General features: G+C 44.5%; 1 protein-coding gene across 1 annotated transcript in view; it reads left to right on the forward strand.

The window, feature by feature from the left end:
• Window positions 1-19,776, forward strand: part of mgat5b (alpha-1,6-mannosylglycoprotein 6-beta-N-acetylglucosaminyltransferase B) — an 89,761-nt gene that overhangs the window by 61,492 nt on the left and 8,493 nt on the right. Inside the window, exons 9-14 of the mRNA XM_088600051.1 lie at window positions 7,999-8,130; window positions 14,698-14,831; window positions 15,882-16,012; window positions 16,688-16,693; window positions 19,126-19,281; window positions 19,442-19,588. Coding sequence (XP_088456177.1) covers window positions 7,999-8,130; window positions 14,698-14,831; window positions 15,882-16,012; window positions 16,688-16,693; window positions 19,126-19,281; window positions 19,442-19,588 — 706 coding nt within the window. The remainder of the gene's footprint in view (window positions 1-7,998; window positions 8,131-14,697; window positions 14,832-15,881; window positions 16,013-16,687; window positions 16,694-19,125; window positions 19,282-19,441; window positions 19,589-19,776) is intronic.

The raw sequence follows: 19,776 nt of genomic DNA on the forward strand, positions 1-19,776 counted from the left end.
ACAGATAGAGAGACGGGCGTCACGCCCTGTTGAGCTGCCGTGCGCTCCCCGCAGCTGGTGATGTTCAGCTCCAGTGGGGTGCGTTAGGCGTGTGGGAGCCGTACTAAAATCAGGGCTTGACGGCGCCGCTTGTTTATTTCAAAGCCGAGACCGCCGTTTGTTGCTTCTTGTTGACGCTACGCGGTTTTTAATTTTTAGCTCTGAGCGGGGAAGGTGTTTCTTTTTTTTTTACACACATAACGACAGGGTGGCTGGTCCTCGCAGAGCTAAAGATGGCAAGAGGAGGAAGGCGACCGTGTGCAGCAGGCGATCTTGTAGGGGTGTGTGTTTCTGTCGTGCCGGTGCTTCATAACCCCCCCAGTAAGCGCCTACTGCTCGGCTCTGCACGGCCTGGAGCTGCTGGAGTTGTTGGGGTTGCTGACGGCAGTTCTTCTCCTGCATTGCTTTGCCCTTTTCTTGTGTCATACAGTACAGCACCTTAAAAACCTACAGCCTGTCTGGAACATTGGCACACGTGTATTGTAAAAAATCTCTCTGGCTGTAGAAGCACTGAACATGGCAATAAAGGGCTGGTCGAATAGCCTCTAGCTGAATCGGAGTCCTGCAAACCTGGCTTGTTCTTTTTTATGGGAAGCCTCTTCTAAGGGTGCCAAAGCATGTACCAAAGATACGATAAACGGCGAAATGAGTGCTCTATTCCAGAATACGCGCGGTATACTGCAGATCTTGAAAATATAGACTTTACAATTTCGGTTCTACTCACAGTCAGCACCTGTGTCTGCGCCTATTCTTCGAGAGCCCTGCATTAAGCTGCCAGTGTCAATATTGCTCCAAACCTTTTCATCATTGGTTCAGTTCTCAGTTAAAATGGGATCGTTTCCAATGCCGGGACAATGACAGAGCTAGAGTAATAACCCTTCCACTTTGTGCAATCACAACAAATTGTGTACAATATAATTTAGGAGGACAGGTAATTTCGTTAAAAGCTATTTAATGGCAGTGGACACAAGGATGCTTTAAAGAACACACTGAACACTGGGCTCTGTACTCTAATTTCTGAGCTGGTAAGGAGCACAATTATCTGTTAACTAATGCAATTTTGGTTTTCAAAAGGCTTTTACGGAAACCACGAGGGAACATTTAATAAAAATCCAAATGAATTCAGCTTCTGAACCTCCGCTTGATTTTGCCTTTTACAAGATAGTCATCGTGACACAAAAAGGCCCCTAAATTGTATCTCAAATAAGTATTGGTCTGTTTATATTTATGTGATTCCTGTGAGTTTAATACTGAAGACATTCCATGGATCCTTGAGTGGTAACTGCCATCATTTTACTGTGGCATACTCTACTGTACAGTAAATGTTTTTACCAGCTCAGGAAACAGAATAACAACAATTGCATGAACACAAACAGCATTCTTTCAAATGCCGGTTTTATTGATACTGTGCCGTGCTAAATAAAAATGATCCTCTTTTTATCCATTATATACATTTTAAATATTCACACTCAATGAAACGACTCGTGTGGTTATGAATTGTTGTCATGTTTTATTTTGATTCGAAATATTTAATGATCTACAGCCGGAAGGTGGAATGAACTCGGCTTTCATGTGCGCGCTAGGAAGTATTTCAACACAAGAGATTAACTGATTTTACAAGGTGGTTGACTCATGTCTGTGATTATCTTATTTATTTTAGCTTTCTGGTCTGAATTGGACAGCACATACTGTATTTATTCCTTTAAAAACTCATCCTGCTCAAAGCTCAGCTTTTGCTTAGTTGTTTTTTTTAATACTGTTAAGCAAATGCTACACAGATGTATTTTATTCTCACTATTAATTCATCTTAGCCTTTTTTCATGGTGTGCATCACATTATTCTTTGCGCATGTGTGCTTAAATGTATTTAACATGGATTTCTCAAGAGATGTGCAGATTATGCTATTTAATGTAGAATACTTAGCCAAGGGAAAGCTGCTCAGCTACATGCTCATTAAATCCAGTTGTAAACCCAAACTTGCATTTCTGATGGATTCAGTCAGGCGCCTGGAACATAGTGCCTGTAGAGGCCCAGGCTCTTGCAGACTGACACTCCCATGAGAGCTGTGCTGTACGGCAGTGGCTCTCGAACCCGGTCCTTGGGGAGTGCTGTGCCTTCAGGTCTGTGCTCCAGCTGAGTTCTTAATCACAGGCTAATTAATGTCAGCTTTCTGTCTGAGCCTGATTTTCACATTTGGTTTCGGCTCCTCAAAGGGATGGATGGGATTGATGAGAAGTGTCAGTGGGTGCCAGTTTCAGAACTGCCCTGCCCTGAAATGCAATGAACTGCACCTCTGTAGGCAGGGTGGGGGGAGCTTATTATAGAGGCAGTTTAGCCAGAAATAAAGGCAAAAAAAATTGGAGAGTTTTGCAGTGCCGGATTTCCCATGAGGCACTGTAGGCACAGTGCCTAGGGTCTTCGACATTTTCAGGGCCTTCGAAGGAGGGAAACACTAGTGACGAACGAAAAACGAGCTGAAACAACATGTGTCATGCCCTCTGCAGCCAGAGGGCGCTCCTACTCTGTCCTGTCCCTAGTTTCCTGTCCTTTTGCTCTCCTTCCGGTGTCTCTCTCTCTCCCTGGGGCTATATATTTCCGGATCACTTATTCTGCTTGGCTCAGCATTGACGTTTGGATGTCCTGAGACCCGCCTAGCACCAGGTCGCCCCACGTCCACTACCTGAGGGCATAGGTTTCTATACGGCATTTCCTGAACAGCTGAGCCCGGGCTAACCCCCGTCTCGCCGCTACGCATAGGGTCTTTCACGCTCTCCTCCCCTCCACGGTTCGTCCCTTCCGACATCCGTGACACATGTTTGCTATCGGCTCTAGGTGCTCCAAATCAATAACTATATGTTATCTAGCGGCTGTTCTAGAAGCTAGTATTGAAGTGATGATTGCTCGACTCGCTCCATCAACCTCGTGGTTTATCATTAGAGTCGTTTAAAGTGCATCATGTCAATCAATGTAATTCAATTGGTGTTGACCCCTCTTTTTGCACGTTTCGGAGTGAAAGTGCCTAGGGCCTACGAACACCAAAATCCGGCCTTGGAGTTTTGTATTCAAGTCTGTCTTCAAGTGGCACAGTGGTTAGCATCACTGCCTCAGAGCAACGGGGTCCTGGGTTCAATGCTGGACCTGGGGTGTTATCTGCGGGGAGTTTGGATGTGCTCCCCATGTTTGCATGGGTTCTGGGAAAACTGGCTCTGGTGTGAGTGAGTGCATGTTTGTGTGTGTGGACAGGCGTGGACAGAAAATGAATGGGTAGAGGTGTTCAGGTTCTGTGTGCTGATGTTGTTGGAAAGGATCCCCTTGAAGATGGCTATTTCAGAAACTCAGGACTGAGTGCAGCAACTACAGTACTTAATCAAACTCCTAAACAAGCCAGCAGAATAATCAAAGACCTCAATGAGCACTGTAGAGTTCGTTGTGTTAGGATGTTGACGTCCTCCACTTAGCTGGAACCAGGAGGACACAGGGCAGGGACGCAAGGGGGCCTCAAGGCTTCAGTTTAACTTCAGTGGTGTAAAAATGCGATTCCTGCTGCTCACCAACAAACACATGGACAAAAATCACTTTGATGACGACAGCAAGCTTTCCAAGACAGTAGATGTCAGCGGGAGACTCTATTCGTCGGTGTCTTAGGGCTAGTAAATTCGGTAATGAAAAATAACAGCAAGAGTATTAAAGAGTCAAAAAATGTTATGTCAGCAGGATCGTGACTTTGTCACAGTTGATTGAGTTATCTTTATCTCCATCCCTTCTAAAAGTTTACAGCAGGATGGTTATATCTGAGTAGGTCACAGTGAGATCATGATAAAACCATGGGAAACTGTAACGTTTGGTACCAAAATACCCTGTAAATTTACCAAGGTAAATGTTCAGAATGTCACACCTCTCATCCCACTCATGTGAAAAGCTCACACTAAGGAAAGGTTATGGTACCAGGGTTCTTAGTTAGACCCAAGTGGTCCCCTGGGTCTCCACGGAATAACTAAATCCCTTACAAAACACGCAGATTCCGTTCAGAAGGTGTTTTAGGCTAAAATCAGACCCAGATTCCAAGAGCTGCAAGGCAATTCATCGAATCTGAATTTTAAATTCTGCATCGATTTCTAGGGGAATTCTGATCTTTGTTTGTAGAAGCTGGAATTGGCAGGTGTTTATTGCGTATTCAAAGAAAGGATCAGCTTTCTTTCTGAGAGGCTCAAGTGCAATAGGTTAAAGCTGTTTGTTTGCTTTTTTATTTTCTGAAAAATGCAAGTTGCTCTCTTGTAATGATTTTGATCTTTTTTTACCGATAAACCCTGAGACTTTCTCAACGGTAATAGGTTTTTCTGATGGTTTTTTTGTTCTTGCTTTCTTTCAAAGCAAAAAGAAAAGTGAAATTGCCCGGGCTCCATCTCTCTTTCATTCCATTATCTTACAGTACAGAGAGATTTCGATAGCTGCCGACAGCGGGGAGTCTGGCCCTGTGATCGCAAGCTTGCTTGTTAAATCAGAGAAGCTGGCAGGTGTGCTTGTGAACACTCAGAACAGGTTTGAAATGGTAATTTTGCCTACCAGTCGTTTGGGGTGAAATTGTCAGTCTGCGCACCAAGTTGAGAAAATCAGAAGGTCTCATCTTTTGCCTGAAGTTCCTCTGGCTTCTTCCTGATCTGACGCATGTAGGTAGCAAACGGAAAAACCATATTCTCTGTTCTGGCAGAGCTGATAGATAAATGTGCTGAAGATGGCCACTGACTCATTGCTCTGCTTTATCTGCGTGGTGCAGAGTGCAGGAGAATGTTGCCTGTTTCAGGGTTGTACGCAGTCCACCATTGCTCCTCCTGAAGCTCTGGGTGAGGTAGGTGTTGCAAATGGGGCAGCCAGTCATGGCACTTGATCAGTTTTGTTTCCTTGACCTCGCTACTCCTTTGTTCATTCGATGGCCTCCCAGATGTCAACCCTGGCAGCAGTGTGGGGGCGAGCGAGTCCCTGCACGCCCTCCTCCAGAATGTGTGGAGTTAGAGCACGTGCTGCTTCTCCACACCAGGAGTCCGTCCCCCTCTGCCCACGGCACAGCCAGCAGTTGACCAAGAGATGCAGTGAGGAGCCCACAGGTGGCTGGCATGCTCCAGACATCTCCGCCGTATAGCAGGCATTCCTGGTGTTGATTAAGCCAGCAGTACTCGGCCAGTTGCATCCTGCTGCTTAAGCAGTCCTACTTTCAGCAGATGCCTGGACCTTAGGGCTCAGCCTGCAGCTCAACTGAACATTTTTACCAGCGTTTAACCACGAAGGAGCTGCCTCATCGATGATGGAGTGATGTAACATGAGCAAACGAGGGGCAACACAGCAATATCTAGTCTTACTTCAGGACTCGAGTTGAACAGCACCTGCTAGGATTCCAGTGTCAGCGTTTGTCTGCTCTCTGTTGTGCTGACTCTGCCATTCACATCTTTAAAACATGTCGGGAACCGTTGCTTTTCTAGAGTGCTCAGGTAGGGGTAGTAGTTACTTTTAAAAATGGACTAACATCGTGTGTGGTGGCGGGGTTTTGTTTTACCACCTCTTTGAGTTTCTTAACAAGGACTAAAAAATGATAATTGCGTTGACATTCTTTGTGGTAGTAGTAGAAGTAGTTCAGGTGGGGAGCTGCGTCAGCACGCGTAGGCTGCAAAGGAACAAGTAATACAGTAGGTTTATTCCCTGCTGAAAAGAGAAGAAAGAAAACACAACGTTTCGGCCGTGGAGCCTTCTTCCAGTGTCTCCTTTCTTCTCTTTTCAGCAGGGAATAAACCTCTTACTTGTTCCGTAGTCGAAGTATTGTTGTTACTGTTGGTGTATTTCATCGTTGGTGTACGTATGGGTACAATTTTAAAAATAAAAATTCACTAAAGAACAAATCAACCCTGTTAAAAGGAAGTGTAACTGTAATGACTACATTTTCCTCTGTACGGTTTTAATTTCTTTTTCCTTTCTGTCTCTGGTATGGTGTAGTTGATCTGTGTAAACTGAATGCAGGGCACATTAACTTCATCTTGTAGACAACAGAGAATCAAATCATGCAAAAGCAATGTAATTTTGATGAAGTGATTTTAAAGCCACGCTATGAAGGCATCCTGTTATTATTGCATGAGCAAGATGTTAGAGAGTGCCTTGGCACGCCAAGGGCGTTCAGACCAGAAGTTCAGTTGGACCCTGTAGAGAAAAGGAAACGCTGAGTGTTAAATCAGTACAAGAAGAGAGCCGAGCATCTTAGCCGTCTCATGTGAAAATGGATGAAAATCTCAGGGGCCCAGTACTTGTCTGTCTCACAAATAAAAAGAAAAGCGAGCTGTTAAGCCCAACTTCATCAAAGAAGGCAAAACCAGAAAGAAAATCCTTTCATTTCCTTAAAGATTACAAGAAAATCGATGCACCTCAACCACTGTATTTCTCAGGCACACTCTGGAACTGCAGTAAGTGCTAGCTCAGCTTTCTGCATGAAAACGTAATATTTGACGTGGCTCTTAATGAAATATTGGACACGCTGACGGTGGAGAAGCAGGAACGGATGCCAAAGAATTGCTTTCATGATTATATGCCTTATGCATGCTGGTGCTGCAACAAGGAGCTCTTTGTCATTCGATTTCATGTTTTCTAGCGCAGGTCCTCAAGCCAAATTAAATATAGCTGAGAAGCAAAGCTTGCAGATCTCTTTGGGCATAACTGGGAAATGGAACAGTGTCTGCGAGACAGAATTTGGGTTCAGAAAATATCAGTGAAGATACTATAGCAAAAAAATCTGTGATCATCTGTTTATGGATATTAAACCCATTAGTGCATTAGAACACAAAATATTGCTTTGTCCCTGATTCTGAAAAGAGATCAAATTGTTGTCTGTGACGGCATCTTTGCAGCCTGCAAAACTGTCCAGCAGTCATTATAGATTAACGTCGTGCCATTTCTGTATACTAGCGGAACCATTAGGAAAGTGAATGATGAGACAAGTCAGGGGGGGCACTAGTGAAACCTGGCTGGGGACTGTCTTTCTGCCTTGATGATGCTTAATGGACTCAGGACTCTTCCTCTCTAGTCCTGGAGGGAGGACTTTCTCAGTCTCTTTAGATCGTCAACAGCCTAATATCTTCAGAAAAGAGATACATGAATCTAGGGGAAGTTTAACTTTCCTTAGATTCATTTAACTTTAATGTGTTAAAGACATATTTAACGGTAAGCCTCTAAAATCCAGATTTTGTTTTTTAAAGGCACACGTCACCTGACATCCTTTTGAATACCTGTTACAGAGCCGACAAAACCTTTCATCTCTTCCTCAATTGTAATATTATAAATTACAATAACGTGCAAAGAAAAGTGATCTCCAGAACTTCCCTAACTCATTCAGGAATGGCTCTTATCTCCCTGTCTCACTGAGCGCAGCTCAAATGAAAGAGCGGGACTTTCACGGGGAAGTTTTAATTTCACTTTTTGTTATTAATATGGTCTTTTTAATTAAAAAGGAATCGGGAAGCTTCTCTTCTTGTGTTGATTTTGCAGTGCCTGCATAACTGAATAAGGTATTGTAGTTGTTTTACAATAATGAAGTGAAGATTCACGGTGAGAGATAGCAGCATCTATTCACAGTTTGCATCAGCTGTTTCAATTTATGCCTGTTCTGCAAACAAAGATGTGAACAGTGCATTGGAAATCAAATTAAATTGGGGAATGTAAGGCCCCAGCACTTCGGATTCAGCTATGCTTTCACTTCCACCTGGAGTGATGCGTGTGGTGGGATGAAGGGCTATTTACATTTTACAGAACTTTTTTTTTAATTGAGATTGCTTCAACAAGTGCAATTATGAATTAATTACTGTCTGACAGTTTGAAGCAAACCAATTTTCATTTTAAATTATGATTCTACTGCTGCCAAAAATAGATTGAGCGTTAATTATCTGTAAATTAATTGGACATATGGCTGCTTTTTCTTTCCTGCAGATTTCTTGGAGTACCACCTGGTAGAGGAAGCTGCCCCCTCACGGGACCTTTGCCCTTTGACCTCATCTACACCGACTACCATGGCATGCAGCAGATGAAGCAGCACATGGGCCTCTCGCTGAAGAAGCACAAGTCAGTAGATGTTCACTCTGATGAGCTCTGGTCATCTGTGACTATCATTCCTCCACTCCAGTCCTCAAAGGCCACTGCACAACACACTTTATGGGTCTTCTTAAATGATTATCTGCTTTAGAGCCCAGGAAGAAAGTGGTTAGTCATTTTTCTAGGTATATCAGTGCTGCAGTGTGATTTAAGGTGTAATGTTAGGGGAGTGACATGTCATGAATTAAAGACCTGTTTATTGCCCGTAGTGTTTATGAGAACATTGCTGACCTTCTGCCAGGCCACTCTGCCTCCTGTTTCACTGCAGTTCCATGTCCTCATCTAATTTGAGCAGTAAAACATTTCTGGCCCCATATGAAAACTGTGGTTGGGTTACTGACGAGACCTCCAAGGAGCAGCTCTAAGTCAAAGGCGAAGCTCTGAGTAGCAGACTGCTTTCAGTGACCAAATGAGGGTATGATCTGTGTGCTCTGAGACAGAGCATTTATGCTTGAGACAAGCCCGCTGTCCTGTATCTTACATGAACTTCTTTAAATGTATTAAGGAAGTAATTATTCTTTTTCATTTAGTTCATGTGTAGAAATCTTCTTTTCAGATACTCATAATTACATTTGCTAACTGTCTTGTTAATTAATACTTTGCCTATTGAGCACAGACTCTCTCCCTGATTCAGAGGCAATACCAGCCTTTGCTGTAATTTACACTGATCAGGAAGACTGAATATTTGATCAAAGCGTTAGTACAGTATACATTTGTCTGATATGTGAATTAATGGGGATATACCAAACAGTATACTGTATAGTAAATGTGAAATACGGAAAGTAGAAGCAAAATACAAATAGGTGGGAATAGTAATACTGGTTATGTGGCAAATTCAGTTTAGGGCAGGGTTTATGCTTATTCTGAATATTACTTTCCTTCCCAAAGTATTCCTGGAATTACAAAAATTAAAGTCATAACAAGACTTCAACACTGTGCCCAATCCACAGAGACATTTATTTCAACCAGATGATCTTCATTTTGGTCTTTTTGTGAGAAGAGAAAATGTTGAGCTTTATTAGACAGGGAAGTGAACAGCTAAATCCGGTGTCGTTTGATTTAAAATCCATCTTGAGGAGTCGCACTGCTCTTTGTGAGAGGGTTGTTTTCAAATTGCATCTCCCGAGTCAGACTTTTGTTTCTTTCATTCTCTGCCTGACCTGCAGCGCGCCTGTCAGCAGACTGCTATTGTGATTCCAACATCCGAACGGCACCGACGAGAAAAAATTAATGATTATATTGCCGCACGGCACAAGAGCAGGCCGGTTTTGCTTAATACTAACGCTGGTAAACATGACCCTTAAATTACTGATGGCATGTATTTTTAAGGCCTAATTATGTTCCACGCCAAGCAAGCGGGACTCATCTGTTATATTTTGTGCGCAAGCAAAATTTTATGGTCAGTTTATGTGCTTCAGAGCCATTGAAAGCTCAGAGAATTATGCGATGTGATGTAGAGCTGAAATATAATGCGCTCCTTGCAAGACATGCTATTCATTAGCACTTCACTCTCCCTCTGAGCATACAAAGAAAACTTTAAGTAACTCATTTGACAAATAAATATTCCACAAAATACAAAAGAGATGTAAAACGTGTAAACGAGCAAATGTTGTGCACTTAAATGCACTATAATGCTCTCAAGAAATGCACTGTGATACAACGTTGTGAAATTAGAGTAAAGTATTGTAAAGACTGGTCACATAAAGCAGACTACAGTCTTGTTTAAGCTGTAACAATGCAGGGTGAATAACCTGCTCTCCTTGGGCCATTCCTTGCAAATGTCTAAAGGTATGTCTTCACAGGGTAGAGCCACACTACTCAGTGCCAGGTCATGAAAACTATTCGTGAGGCATTTCTGCTTTGTATTACAATGCAATCAGTTTAGATATTAGACAAGCAAAATCTTAGGAACAAGTAATAGGTTTATTCCCTGCTGAAAAGAGAAGAAAGAAAACAACGTTTCGGCCGTGGAGCCTGAAGGAGCTACCCACCTGAACTACTAAAGCAAAATCTTAGTTGACTTTTATTATCTAAAATGTACGTATTAGATATTAACTACAGGTATTCAGTAGATGCTGGAACCCTAAACATAGCCTGATTTCACATGCTGGAGTCTCTCTCCCAGATTAAGAAGAAGCTTGATATTAAATGCTTCCCAACAAACTCGAATAGAAGGAGCAGTTTGTGGATTCAGGGTCTCCAATCTTCTAAAGTTCTGATCCTCTCGGACTCAAGACTTCTCCGATTTCGTTACTACTGTACATGACCTCTCAATTAGTCCATTTAACAAATCACCTTCTTAATTCATTGGAATGAAATTTGCTCCAAATCTTTGAGACTGGTGATCTGAGGGTGACCTCTAAAACACAGGTCAGGGACTCTCCAAGACTGGGGCTGGAGAGCTCTGCCCTTTTCAAACTCCACAGCCTGCACTCTTATTAATGCAAACACATACAGTACTGTAATTCCCCCTCTTCCTCTCCCACAGTTGTGCTCTGCTGAGCTGTGTTCTGCCACAGTCAGTTCATGCACCTGTTGTATTTTGCTTTTTTCGTTTTCATGCCTCTTCTCCTACAGTATATGATAAACTGCTAGTGGCCTTCTCTGTCTCCAATGATTACTGCATACCAAGATCCTTCCTTGTGTTAGATTTCCTACCACTGCATTGATTGGTTTGGCCGTTAAGGGCACAATAATTTAATTTTGAAAGGGCAGCTCTTTGACTGTCTCTCTAAACAGCTATGCCTCACACAGAGACTATGCAAACCCTCTCTGGCTCATTAACGTACTGCATTAAAAGGATGGGCTACAAAACTGCATTATCCACATAGAGCTCTGAGAGCCCAGCGCATCCTCAAGCTGGCCCTGGTGATAAAAAGTGTGTGTACGTTGAACTTTCAAAGTTGTTCAATTACTTGTATTTATGTGTGCTTCCAGCAGGGTTCATTAGTAGTGCTATATTGGTTTATATCCTGTACTTTAATTTCCACATAGAGCACGCAGGGCCATTTAAAGATGCTGAAAAGCGATAGAAGGCGGTTCTAAATCAAAACAAGCTGATAACAGGCCCCGACTTATTGATTTGTGCGTGCTGAATTTACAGCGCAGACACAAAGAGAGAGAGGGGAAGAAAGCACAAGGCTGTCGCCTGTTATCTCCTTACTCGCAGGCTTTCCGAATCTCTCTCCTGTAACCAGCAAAGCGACTGCTCTGGCATCAAGAGACTCCTGGCTATTGCCAAGAATACTGCACAATCTAATTCTTGCCCCCTGCACGTTTGATGCCTTATGTGTCTGTTTAACTGAAGGGCTTTTGAGGAGCACTGGTCCTCTGAGAACGTGAGCATCGCCTATAGGGATCCTACAAGGAAAACAGGACTCCAATTGAATAGCAATTTCAACTTGTCCTGGCTTGCTCTGATCTTAATAAGATACGCCACTGGTGACTTCAAGTGCTGTGCATTTAAGAGCTGTTTTACTTACCCCGAGATGGTGTATCTATTTACAGAAAATCATAAAATACCAATATAGGAATACCTAAAGCAACACATTTTTTATGTCCATTCCTCTTGCTTACTCCAGGATGCTTTTCAGTCTTCCGTACTGTGTCAGGTTAGATAAGAGCTCCTTTCTTGCAAGCTCTTGTGCAGGAGAGATCTCGTGCTTGATCTAGCTACATCCTCCACTGATTCAATCTGTCAACCGTAAATGCAGCAAAGTATGACAAGATATTTATCTCACATTGACTTACAGTCTAGTTCCCCTGTGGGGGGATTAAATAATGACATTAAATACCATTATATTATTGCTTTCAATTTTGTATGGCTGATCTAGTTTCACATTGTGTTTCCTGAAAAAACAGAGGGTTTTAGAAGCTACAACTTTTCCACCTGATGAAAGGGAACACAAGTACAGTAGCTATTATATTTCACAATTCTTTTAAGGGGGGAGCAACTTTTGATTAATTACGTGATGCAGAGGCCTTACACTAAAGTTAAGATGATCTAATTCTGTGGGAATTATGTTTGCCATCATGACGACGGGAGTCTTTACTGAATAAACAAGCACAGAGCTGAGTTATGGAGCCTGATGTGATGCAGTCAAGATAACTCACAGCCACAACAGAACTCAGGATGGGTGACTGCAGAGGCACAGACTGCCTCTTAACATCTCCAAAACTCCAGTTCTACATCCGTAAACTATAACATAAGCCACTGATCCGCTTTCATGGTCCCACACTCCCTTCAAAAATGTAAACGCAAAGCTAAAGGGTTAATATGCACCTATTTTATCTAATTCAGTCATTTTTTGCCATTTTTTTTTATTTTGGAGAGCAAATTTAAACAATTTATAACATTTAATTTTTTTTTACTTATTTTCTCTAAAGGTTGCCTGACTGCTGAATGGACAGTCTTGCCACACTCCTGTCCTGTTGACACATTCTGTCCTCTCAGGAAGAACACGTTTGCAGAACATCTCTTTTAAAGACGTATCTATGATTTCTACTCCCTGCCTTTCCAGAGATCTCCACTGGTCTGGCTGGTTGTATTGCTTACTCTGTAGTATCTAAACTCTCTCTACAGTATCTTATCTCACTAGGATCTATTATAACATTAGGTTATACTACTGTATATCATTTTTGTACCTAGCACACAGATGCTGCTAAATAAATTCACATGAATGTATTAAATATAATAAATAAATTGATTGTACTAAGCAGTCCGAAGAGGCCATGCAATACTCCCCCAGAATGCAAATCAAGACGAGCAGTATGGAATCAAGGTGGATACAGTAATATTCTGTACCCAGATCCTGGGCTGCACCCACAAGGATAACACTCAAATCTGTCTGCCAGATGAAAAACCTGCAGGATGCTTGCTTGCTTCCTGCTTCATTTGTTACCCAGAGGAGGCGAGGCTGGGTGGGGCCTTCCCCAAAGATCAATGTGTCCAGTGGGGTCCTGTTAACTGAGTTTGAGAAAGGTGAGGAGAGCGTTGGGAGAGGGGGGGGTACAGTAGGAGGCAAAGTGTGGCGGAAATGGGAGACTTGCCTTCTAATTGTGAAGGTAACTCCCGTCTGGCAGGCTAAAGTGTTGCAGGTGATTTCTTTCTCGGGACCTGCTGGGATCTGCTTGGGTCTGGATAAGCGCTTTTACAAGACGGCTAAGCAGCAGAAGCGCGTGGCAGCCTCTTCGCTGTCGGCATTCATTCCAAGTGGCAGGAAGTGGTCAACGCATCGAGCCGGGCAAAGCGGCACTGCCTGGCATGAGGGAGGCTCAGTTAATGATGCAGGAGCTGCCCCTGCTCTGAGCAGGGGGAGGGAGATGGCCTGCAGGCACACAGGGCTCAGCAAGCGCAGGTCCTCCCCACCGGTGAGCCTGCTGCCTGCCTTTTTGCCAGCCAGTCTTGCTGCCACGTGCAGTTAATGGTCTCAGAGGGGCTCTCTTCCTCAAACACGGGGGGACCACTGGCTCCACCCCGAGCTTGTCTGTTCGCAGAGCTAATGTAACCGGGCTCAGCCATTTGTTGCTGCAGTCCCCTCTTCTTCAAGCTGCTCAGGGCAAATCCCTTACCATAGGGGCTACAGGAATGGCCAGCCCACTACTACTCCCTACTGTCCACCCTCGTCCAGCCCCATACCTGCAGAGAAATGCCCACCTACAATTACGAGGCCCAGTTACTGTACGTTGCTGAATCTCTCTGTTGCACTGGTACACATCGCTGCACCTGAAAGCACATAGCGTGTTTCCCGCGTGGAGTGGGAGTGTTCCCGATCCACTTCACCCTCCTTGGCACCCTGGGACAGGCAAGCAGAAATCCAGAAACAGGGGCAGACTGGCTCTGCGGCCCTCCTCTTATTCAACCTGTATGGACTGAGTTTTCAGCTTGTCCTTCACCTGTTCTCTTTTGTTCCCATTGTAGGCACGTTTGTTGGCAGGCTCTAGTAGTCAAGTGAAATGTTTTGTGTCATTGGAGTTGGAGGGCACTGTTATTGGCAGATTTTTTTTGATGATTTATTTTTTCTTTGGGGTTACATTGATTTTGAGACAGGAACAATGGAACATTAAATGCACCAAAAATTGGCATTCTGGCAGTTTCTCAAAATTGACAGCCTTTCTGTCTGCTGGGGTTATTTTTGTGCTTAAGTCTTAGTAATAGTCTCATTACCGCTGTGGTTGAAGAGCACTGTAGGAGAGGCCACTGCTTGTGGGCTGTAGGCAAAGAATCAGAATGTTTTGTTCATTTCAAGTTGGATGTTATGATTTCATACCAGCTCTCTCTTATTTAGGCAATAAATCAAGTTTGCACATCCTAATTGTTAGTTACAGTACATATTTCCCCTTTGGAGTCCTATGGAAAATTAAACATGTAATTTGCCCTTTTCTGCTCCAGTTTTGTATTCACTTTGTGGTTTCCTTCCCTGCCTTTAAAGTGGGAATAGTGTTTGAAGTCCCCACATTATCTGATCGATCTTCATTAATATCAGAGATACCTTGACTGGCTAGCCTGTTAAACCGGTGCTCTTTGTTCTGCCTCAGGTGCCACATTCGAGTGATAGACACTTTTGGCACGGAGCCGGCCTATAACCATGAGGAATACGCCACCCTCCATGGGTACAGGACCAACTGGGGCTACTGGAACCTCAACTCCAAGCAGTACATGACCATGTTCCGTGAGTACGCTTTGGACCAGCTCTCCTTGCTGGCATAAGCCCCCCCCACATGACACCCCAACAAGAATTAATTTTCCGCCAGCTAACATGTCTTATGCAGGAAGCAAGTGGAAAGTGGGTTGTCTCCAGGCCTGTCGTGGAGCACATCTCTGCTGCAGCCCTGCAGGGATCACTCCCTCCCTCGTTTTCTCCCTGTGGGACTTACAGCAGCATCAGAGAGATAATTCAGGATAATTGATACTGGTCCTGTTATGGCATTTAAAAATGTTTTTCACGGCCTACAATAGGATTGCAGAGAAATGTGTTTTTCCCCAGCAGTAAGGACGGGCACACCTTGAAGATGTATGTCTGTCCTTGCTGTCCATGCCGGGGATGTGTTGGTTTGTGCAGTAAGTCTATTGTTTTTAAAGTAACAGAGAGAACAAAAAAACAAGGAAAAAAAAATGTTGAATGGTCGTCAGCATGTCGAGCTGGCCTTGAGCTGGAAGAGAGGGGGGTTGACCTTCCAGCCCCCAAATCCCGGAGCTGCCGAAGGTATGAGATCTGTCAGAGCCCTTATGGTGATGAGCGCAGAAAGGGAAACTCAGGGGTTTTCCTCTCCGTGACCAGGGCCCCTGAGAGACAGAGCTTGTGGAAAGCAAGAGCGTGCGGGGCGCTACTCGCACTGAGAGGCCCTCAGCCTGCAGAGAGGGCCTGTCTTGGAGGCTCAGAGAGAGGAGAACAACCGTGCCGAACACAAATGGCAGCTTTATACAGTACCAGCACCCTGGGACTGGCTGGACAGGCCAAACTTCTAAGCTGTTAAAAAATATTTAATTTGGCAAGAGTCTGCACGCTTAGCTTTTTAGTGGTGTTGGAGTAGCGTGGTGTTGTTGGTGGTGTCTAGTCTTCAGTTTTCCTCTCTTATGTTGGAGTTAAAGCCCACCAGCATCTCTCATCAAAATGAGCATTTGCTTCTATTTGCTGCTGCTGTTCATCTCCGGCACCAGGTTCTCTCCCGACCTGAGCGAGCTGACAGCTTTGTCATTATTTCTGACTCCGTTCCGACAGCCCACACCCCAGACAACTCCTTCATGGGATTCGTATCGGAGGAGCTGAACGAGACGGAGAAAGCCGACATTCAGAGGAACAAGGTCAACAACATGGCAGTCGTGTATGGCAAAGAGCCCAGCATGTGGAAGGTAAGCAGGGACCGGGGAGAGCTCTTCGACTCCTGCGCTAACGGGAATCCGCCGTGGCATCACATGTTCTCCGTTCCGCTGAGCTGGCTCACTGATGTCAGACAGGACGGGCAGAGCGTTAAGCAGCTCTCCAGTTCATTGTGGTTCAAGCAGGCAGCTGCGTCAGCAGGCGTAGGCTGCAAAGGAACAAGTAAGAGGTTTATTCCATGCTGAAGGGAGAAGAAAGAAAACACAGTGTTTTAGCCGTGGAGCCTTCTTCGGGTGTGAGACAGTTCATTGTTCTAACTGCCAGAGTGTCGTCAGCATTTATATCTGACGTTACGGTCATGAAGTGCACAGATTTTCTGTCCTCCCTGGAGTTAAATCTGTACTCCCTTGTTTTTTTTTAACCCATTGCATTCTGATTTCCAATTTCCTGGCTCTCAGAGCAGTTTAGGGCGCCCAGAAAAGAGAAATGTGCTCTTTTAATGCTGTCTGAGCATGTCTCTTCTTTAACTGCCGTAAATATCCTACTGCCAGGTATGCTTCACCATTTCAATAGTTCACCGACGTCTGCTGTGTTGTGTTGTGCTTTTCAAACTTAAGGGGTCAAAGAAACAGTCATATCATACTTTTCACGTATTCTCTTTTTCTTCTTCCTTTGCCATTCCTCTGTTTCTGATGGATCGCCTTCAGCTTCAGGTAAGCAGACTCTGAAGCTTTTCAGCATAAATTTCTTAGTCTCCGTTGAATCCCCACCTGCACTGGTAATGACTTGCTTGAGGTATAGGCTGACATTGGGGTTTGCTCATAGCAATTAGTTTGTGTTGTTGCTGCTGGTGATGTTATTTTCAACATAATTCTGTAAAGGTTCAATTGATCAATTTCCTGAAGTATGCGATGCTATAAAGCTCGTGTTATCAAGCTAATGGACTCTCAAACTTGCTATACAGTTTAATTCAGTGCACAACACATTTTGAAGTATAAATGGGTATTTGGTTCCAGCATTTAAAAAACAAGGCAAAAACAGGAATGTTTAACTTTATCACAAATTCTGAAAAGCTGATTGAAATTCACAATTTGCATTTCAGGTTAATGGACACGCTTCCATTTGATGTTATTTGATGCAAAGGAAAAGCTTTGGATAGCTTTTTTGAGACACTTAGAGAGTTTTCTGATTGTCAACCTCAGACCTGTAATTGAAGTATTTCTCATCTCCCAAAGCTGATTTTTGCATTCATAATGAAGCTACAAGTGCATCTTTAAAAATCTGCCTCAGCAGTTTAACACCTATCATGAGACAAAAGGCAATTTGGCACCTGTGACAGGCAGAAGGCAGAGCACTGGTGAATTCAATTATAATTGATGCAACAGATTTCATTCGCACTGTGGGGCACCTGCTCTTGTTCCCCCCAGTTCTGGCATTTACTGCTGTTTTCGCTTCATTTCCTGAGCAGTCTCACATATACGCTGGTGACTGACAGAAAAGACTGTGCCAGCATTTTAACACATCACTTGACTGACTGTAAGAAGCCTGAGCAGACGTTCTTCAAGTGCTCACATGGCCCTTGAAACTAAGAGCAGAGAGGGCAGCACATGTCAAACGTCCCCCGATGCCAACAGAGTCAGAGGGAATCACTCCGAGGTGCGTTAGGCACAGGTGTCCCATAGAATTGTTTAGGAAAGTGATGTGTTTATAGTTTTACTAAGGAGCGTAGCTTAAAAAGCTACTGTGTAATGTATCAGTGGGTAAAGGAGGAGATTAAAAACATAACCCTAAGGTCCTAATTGCCTGCTCTTTTCAGACTCAAAAAACACATGCTTGCACTCAGCATCGAAGTCTGAGCCTTTAATAACTTAGACCTGATTTCCACTCGTGTGTTTATAGACTGCTGAAAGAGGCTGATGCACGTTTAATTTATTGGTGGAAATGAGAAGGGAGGTCTGCATATTAGACTTTCAATATAAACCTCTGATCTGGAGCCAAGCTATTCTACTCCTGGAGGTGAAGTTTACACTTGCCCGGGCTCTGTCAGTAAACCTTTCTTTTCCTTTAATTCCCTCTGTCTTGCGCACTTAGTGGAGAAGATAATCTCCTAATTGGCTCTGCAAATCCTCACAGCAGAATCTATCGATCCTGCAGCCTCCAATTACATCCACAGGCCACACAATGGAGCGAGAATAAGCTCCTTAACAGCTAAGAGGAAGTCAATAGTCAGAGTGAAGCCATCCCCAGCCACAACACAGTGAAAATCCCAACTAGAGACTGTATAACCTGTATAATCATAAAGGTCTTTCTAGAACAGACCCTTCTTTTTCCCTTTTATCCAGTTTAAGAATTCCTGGCCACATGACCAACCCCGCGCTCACTCATACCTTACCATGTACATGGAAAGAGACTCAGGGTCCCTCTGTTCTGAATCTAAACACAAAACAATTCTATTCAGTAAATGGCATTCTGGGCAGCATGGGAGTACATGGGTTATTACCTCATAGAGCTGGGGAGGGTCAGTCCCTTTTCAGGCCATCAAGGCACATGGGGAATGGGTGCAAGGGCCACCATTTGTCTTGCCCCTCCAACACTGGAGGTGGAGGTGATGTGGTCAGCATCACGCTCCGGCCAGCCTGTTACCCCCAGAGGGATTAACCCCCGGTACTCACTTGGAAAGCAGGCTGAGTGGACCTGGGAGCTGTCTGGAAGGAATTAGAGCAAGCCCCCTACCTGGGATTGAACCCAGGCCCCTGCAGTCAGGGGCTAGACGCCCTTGCCATCTGAGCTACCACGGCTGCCCTAGAGCTGGGGCCCTGGGTTCAATGACGGACATGGGCTGCTATCTGCGTGGAGTTTGTATGTTCCCCCCGTGTTTGCGTGGGTTTGCTCCCACAGTCCAAAGACGTAATGGTACGGTAGGTTAATTGGCTGCTGGGAAGATTGGCCCTGTTGTGAGTGTGTATTGCCCCGTGCGTGTGCCCTGTGTCAGTCCAGGGTGCGCCCCAGCGGCTGATTCTGACCAAGAGGAATGACTTCAACAACCAAGCTAGCCAAAGAGATCAGTTCTGGCACTTTACCGTCTCCAGAAACGCAAATTAGATGGAGTCTGAGCTGCTGTAAAGTCTGTATTCTTCTGCCCCAGGGGAAGGAAAAGTTCCTGCAGATCCTGCACCGCCACATGGAGATCCACGGCACTGTGTACTACGAGGCACAGCGGCCCCCGGAGGTGCCCGCCTTCGTCAAGAACCACGGGCTGCTGCCACAGCAGGAGCTCCAGCAGCTCTTGCGCAAAGCTAAGGTAGCACAGCGGGAGGCAGGGCCTTGTTTGTTTATCTGTGTGTTTAAATATCAATTGCGGAGGGCAGGGGATGTTCTCCTAGCCTTGCCTTTCAAGGCAAGCCCAGTCTGCTGATTGAAAAGCAGCCATATGACAGCCATTTCTTTTCCCCTGCCTCTAGCTCTTCATTGGATTTGGGTTCCCTTACGAAGGTCCCGCCCCTTTAGAGGCCATAGCCAATGGGTGCATCTTCCTGCAGCCCAGGTTCCGCCCACCCCATAGCTCCCTCAACCATGAGTTCTTCAGAGGCAAGCCCACGTCCAGAGAGGTACATGTGCACTCTTTTATCTTGTGTCTCACTGCATGAAAGCAGGAGCGTTACATGGTGTATATGTATATCACGGCACTGGAGTGTTATGTCAATCTTGGGGGGAAAAAAGATACTTACAGTTAGAAAAAACGTTCTGTGCCATTCTGCAGATTGCTGGAGTGTAGTCAGTCAGGCAGCAGGGTAAA

The sequence above is a fragment of the Lepisosteus platostomus genome, chromosome 11 (assembly GCF_059453375.1).
Source record: "Lepisosteus platostomus isolate fLepPlt1 chromosome 11, fLepPlt1.hap1, whole genome shotgun sequence".
In the NCBI taxonomy this organism is placed as follows: Eukaryota; Metazoa; Chordata; class Actinopteri; order Semionotiformes; family Lepisosteidae; genus Lepisosteus; species Lepisosteus platostomus.